This window comes from Corvus brachyrhynchos, unplaced genomic scaffold (assembly GCF_000691975.1).
Source record: "Corvus brachyrhynchos isolate BGI_N302 unplaced genomic scaffold, ASM69197v1 scaffold3, whole genome shotgun sequence".
Lineage (NCBI taxonomy): Eukaryota > Metazoa > Chordata > Aves > Passeriformes > Corvidae > Corvus > Corvus brachyrhynchos.
Genome location: NW_008237619.1, coordinates 7,726,543 through 7,732,118, shown reverse-complemented (window position 1 = coordinate 7,732,118; position 5,576 = coordinate 7,726,543). Strand labels below are relative to the sequence as shown.

At 48.9% G+C, this 5,576-nt stretch overlaps 1 protein-coding gene across 1 annotated transcript in view; it reads right to left on the bottom strand.

Annotated features, from left to right (window-relative positions):
* Positions 1-4,211: 4,211 nt before the first annotated feature.
* CASQ2 (calsequestrin 2) overlaps positions 4,212-5,576 on the bottom strand; it is a 33,209-nt gene continuing 31,844 nt past the window's right edge. Inside the window, exon 11 of the mRNA XM_008631744.2 lies at positions 4,212-4,568. Within this exon, the coding sequence (XP_008629966.1) occupies positions 4,362-4,568 (207 nt within the window). The 3' untranslated portion in view covers positions 4,212-4,361. The remainder of the gene's footprint in view (positions 4,569-5,576) is intronic.

Genomic DNA, 5,576 nt, shown 5'->3' with positions numbered 1-5,576 from the left:
CCTTCTCTTCAGCCTCCCAAGTCCAGGCATCGATGTACAACTGGCTGTGTGTGGGACTTCCTGAAAGCCAAAGCTTTGCTGCAATGGAGAGGAATCCAGATGCAATCTTGGCCTGCCACAAGACTGTAAGTCAGTGGCAGCTGGGAAGTGATATGTTCGTGTCTAATTAATTATTTTCCTGGGAATAAAAGGCGATGTTTCTTGTTTGGTCTCTGTAATGAATCAATCATTTCTTTAGGTATGATGTGCAGACAGACATGGAGAAGCAGCTGGTGTCCTCGGCTCTGTGTTCACGTTGGTGTCTAGCTGAGCAGCTTCATTCTGGGATGGGAAGCAGCTGAGATCTCTGGTTTCACTGTGGGGCCATTCCTCTCCCAAGGGAGAGACAGCAGACTCATCACTCCTCACAAACATCACAAAACATCACAAACATCACAAAAACTGCATGACACAGCTGACTCTGAAACCATGGAGTAATCTGTGATTTCCAGAGTGCCTGCCTTGTCCTTTCCCCCTGCAGCTGTTTCCCAAATGGTTGACATAAACTCAGAGCACTTTTGGGTTCACAGAGCCTCTATATCAGCGACTGCTGCAAAGCCAGAAACTTTCTCCTCCGTGCTGCAGTATGAGAGCTGCAGTGTGTTGCTCCTGATGGGTTTCCCTCTCCCTTGATTGTTATCCATGAGCAGCACAGGGTGGGCTGTGGTACTGAACCCCAAACAAACCCCTGGGTGGTGCCCTCCAGCCCTGAGTCTGGGGACTGGGAGGAGGTGCTGCATAACTTGGTGTTCTTGCCACATACTGCATGTTAGGGGGGTCCTCACCAGGCTTTGGAGTACTTTGGGAATTAACTTGACATTGGTGGGTTAATGGTCAGACTCAATGATCTTAGGGTTCTTTTCCAATCAAAATGACTGAATGATTCTGTGAAGAAACTGATCAGCTTGAAGCACTCACAGTTGGATGAGGGCAAAATACAATTCCTGTCTTTATCTGTATAAAGACCCATTTAATATGTCTAGTTAACATGCTGGAGAAAAAGAACTATTTGTGAAGAGAGACATGCTTGTTAAGCACTCAGTGCTGCCCACATACACAAATTCATATTTTTTTAATAAAGGGGTTTTTTTGCAGGTTCCTCATCCAAATGTGCTGACTTTTTCCTTCTCAGGGTATAGTGGGCAGGGTTAGCCTGACTGCTCCTCAGGGCCACCAGTGCCTTTCAAATGCCAGTTGTTCCTACTTCTGACTGAGGACCCCGGGAGCACCTGGGCTTGCGGTCCTGTGTGTCATCCTCATACCACTGTCCCTGCAAGGAAAACACTCAAATTCAAGCTGCCACCTCCTTCACAAGGGGCATTGAGTCATTCAGCTGTTTGGTTATTAGGATCTCAAGGCAGAGGAGGTGTTATGAGTAAATGGGAAAGGCTTTGCTGCCCACCCACCCTCATTGCTGCAATCCTTCCTCTGTGGCAATGCTTTCCTAACTTTTAATGTGTTTATCCCAAAAGCTGACGATAAATAGTCCCTGTTTGTGGGCAAAGACAATGACAAGAACTGTAATGGCAGACTGAAGGAAGAGAGAAAGGGCAGCCCCATGCCTGGCACGAAGGAGTGGCAGCTGTTGGAATAGCTCTTTCTTGCAAAAGTTTCAAGGGAAACTTTCTATAAACCGCTGGCACCACTCCCCAGTATGAGTTCAGCCTCTGCACTTCTACATTATTTATTTCTTCTCTCCCTAGAGGTCTGTTGCTTTGAAGTGTTTAAGTGCCTGTGAAACACCTGTGCACTTGAACATGTCCCTGGTGCTGTTTGCAGGGTCTGCCTGCTCTGCCTGGGTAACCTGTGCCTCCCAGAGCATCTAGAGTGGGGCACTTCAGAACAGAGGGGCGTCCACAGTGGGAGAGGAGCATGCAGAAAGCACCCAGGCAATCAGTGTGGCTGGAGATTGTGCTGGTTAGGAACGGCAATAGACCAACTCTTAATTTCTTCTTCATGTTTGGAGTGACTGATGTGGAGGCACAGGGCCAGTGCAGGCTGTTGCCTTATGCAGGGTGACTCTGTGAATGTTTTCCTCCTGGGAATAGCCCAAAGGTAAAGATAAGCTAATTATTTTCTCGGATCAGTAGTTGTCCCTTAATCACAGGCCAGAAGATTACCAGAGGGCTAGTTCTGCCTCTTCTTGCTCCTTACCAGTGTGCATGAGTGAGATCTTGAATCCTGCTCACTCCCTCTCAGACCTGGGCTTCCTCCAGCAAACTTCTTGAGGAAAGAGCAGGAGAGTGCTGGGCATCCTGTTCGCCAGCAGAGAGTGGGGTGTGAATGAAAGAGAGGAGGAGACTTCCATGCTGAGAGCACCCTGAATTTCAAGGCTTTGGAAAGTTGTTCATCACCCCAGAGCAACCAGGTGAACGTTCTCACTGAACAAACTTGGTTCATCTTCCAGGCAATTCTTATGCGTCATAAGGGAAGCAAGAAAGGGCAAATGGTTGAACTGGAGGCTTTGCTGCCTTGTCTATTCCTCTAAGAGGCTGTATCTGTAAAGCACATGAGTGTTTGATGCTCAACAAGGAGCTAACTTGGCCTACAGTCATTTGCCATGTTAGCACAGTATTCATTCATGTGCATTGAGACAGAGGGATATCCAGCCATGTGTCATTCATAGTGGCACTTTCCACCAACGTGATATGGCACACATGGGAACATATCAATACTTCAGCTTTTTTATACCGGTAGTTTCAAATTTGTATTTCAGCTCATGTAGAGAGAGAGAGTGTCAAAAAAACTGATCAACAGGCAGGAAAAAAAAAATCTATAAAATCTTGCTTTGCAGTTCATCTGATAAAGGAAATATATAGTGTGTAAACATTGTTTCTCATCAGGCTGATTCACATTTGTGTAACGAGCTCTGATTCTTCTGTCCCTTGCACTGTTATTTCCCCTGACATCACATACCTCTGTCCTCTACCAGTATAAGGATGGTCAGAACAATGTTTTTTGTTTGTAGCAAGAGAGGAGATGTGAACACTACCTATGCCAACAACTCTGGACAACTGGAGAGCATCTTTATAAATGTATTTATAAAGATAAAACCATCTCCAAACTCTCCATTCATTGCACTATTGCCAAACCTAAGAAGCCAAGATAATTGAAATCTGCTGGCATGGGAAAGCAAGGACACCTAATGCTGCCACAGTCACCTGCACATGGATGGTGCTGCACTCACCAGGACTGTGTTACAGACCCTTGGCTTTGTGAGTGACCCCTTGACTGCAAACTGGTGCTCTGAGCTCCTACTCAGCCTGCAGCCAAAAGAGGCTTCTCACATGGGACACCTGAGTCTCTAAGCAGGGAGTAACTGTCCAACTAAATACTCAAAAGCCAAGCAGCTTGAATCTGTCCACTGCTCATGCCCCAACACACCTCATCCACTATCTAATATGTTTGGATGGCTGTGTTCCCTCCCAACATCTTGATCATGGGAAAAGATGCTACACAGGGTTTGGGTGAAGAGTCAGCAACAGCTGGAAGGTCATGGGGAATAGGAGTGCTTCAGGGTGGGCTCCTATGGATGTTTCCATTGCCTTGGCTCAGTGCCACGATCTTCAAACTCAGTGGTTTGGCCTCAGACTGGGCTCAGAGCTGGATCAGCCTGTCCAGCAGTTCAGGAACTCACAAGCTTTGATGTTTCATATCAGGCCCCCTGCACCAACTCCAGCTGTGGCCCAAGCTTTCAAGAAGAGGTTCAGACAGGGGACCGGTGTTTGGTTTTGCATTGCACTGCCAGACAAGAATATCCTGTTGTTATGTGGAATCACTGAAAACTTTAATAGCATCCCTAAAACCTCCCTCCCCTCCCAAAGCATTTTGCTGCTCTTAGCATGTTAGGGAGTAGTGACAGACTCCCGCAGCAGAACTTGCAGGATTGAGTGGTCTTGGCAGAGTAGCTGCAAAGGGCATTGTGTTTAATAAAAGGGCTAAACTTTACAGTTAGGGTTTTCCCTATGTCTTGAAGTGAGATTTGGTCTTTGGATGTTAAGTGCTGGGCTGATGAACACAGAAGATACAAACTGGCTCCCTGCGTCCCTCTGGCAGCAAGCAGGCAGGCACTTTTCTCCTGCCCTGGGACACTCGGGGCAGATTCCCTGCAGATTCCTACTGTCCTTACTAAGGAGGCATGATTTGCAGCGGTGCTGGATGCCTGCAGGTGCTGCCCTGGGGGGGAGGGGGGGGGGGGGGGGGCGGGGGGGAAAGAGGAGCAGCGGTGCTTGCTGATGCTCAAACATAGGTCTTCCAATGGAGGGACCTGCCGCAGGGCGAGGGCTCTCGGGCCCCACAAGTCAAACTGCACAGAGTCACAGTTAGTCATCATCATCATCATCGTCGTCGTCGTCATCATCATCATCATCGTCATCATCGTCGTCATCATCGTCATCATCATCATCTTCATCGTCGTCATCATCTTCGGTATTTATCTTCCCAGAAAGCACGTCCTCTATCCAGTCCTCCAGCTCCTCGGCTGTGGGCAGGTCATCATCATCTCTGATGTCCATCCAAACGCTGTCAGCCTGCGGGGACAGGTGATGAGGGATTAGCTGCCCTTGGGAACACGGGGAAGAGATGGGGTACACAGCTTTTGTTGGGGTGAAGGTCGGACCACAGGTGGGATGCAGGGATGGTGGCGGTGTTAGCTCCCTCTCTGACACAGCCTCTGCACAGGCTCAGCCAGAGCATCTCTCTGCCCATGCATTGGGATCACCACTTCCCCCTGGAGTGCTGCTGCGTCTGACCAGGGGCAGTGGGACTGGTCAGCAGGTTTGCAGGAGTGTGTGGTGGTGCTGTGTGCCCTGACGAGATGTGTGCCCACTGCCTATACCTGTGAGCAGGAGCGTTGCCCACCTGATGCTTTCCTCACTCTACCTGGACAGTTCTGTAGACTCCAAGCCTACGCAGAGACCTCAAAGAGACCTCTGCCAGCAGCCCCTGCCTTACCCCAGTTCACAGGACATCAGTGTTTCCCTCCTTCCGTCCAGAGCCCTTCTGGGACCTCTTCCTTGGAGCCTTTACAACCCTCTTCCAGCACCCCTTCTCCCCAACCTCACCTTTGTCTCAAGACCCTGCTCTAGACTCTCCATCTGTGATAATGGTTCTTGCTCTTGGAAGACCCTTTCCTCAGATCATCTCAGCCATGCTCCCATGCATGGCTGAGGTAGCACATCATGCATCTCAGCTGAAGAATGGTGAGAAACACCAATGCCCTGGACTGCAGGTACCACTGCTCTTTCCTCTTTGCATCACTTCCATCAACCAAAGGGGATGGGGGAATTCAGTAAGAAGACAATGACAAAATTGTGGCTGTTACCCAGGGACAGCAAGCTTGGATGGTCTCTGAGGCCTGGAAATGAAAGTTTTCCTCTCTGCTTTGCCATAGGTTCCTTGCTTAAATGCCTGGATAAGCCCCTTTCCCTTCACTGTCTCCCCTCCATAAAACAGGATCAGCCTCCTATTTTGCAGAGGCGCTATGAGGTTATCTCATTCAGCATTTGATGTTGCAGAAGCAAGTGGTCTTCACATAT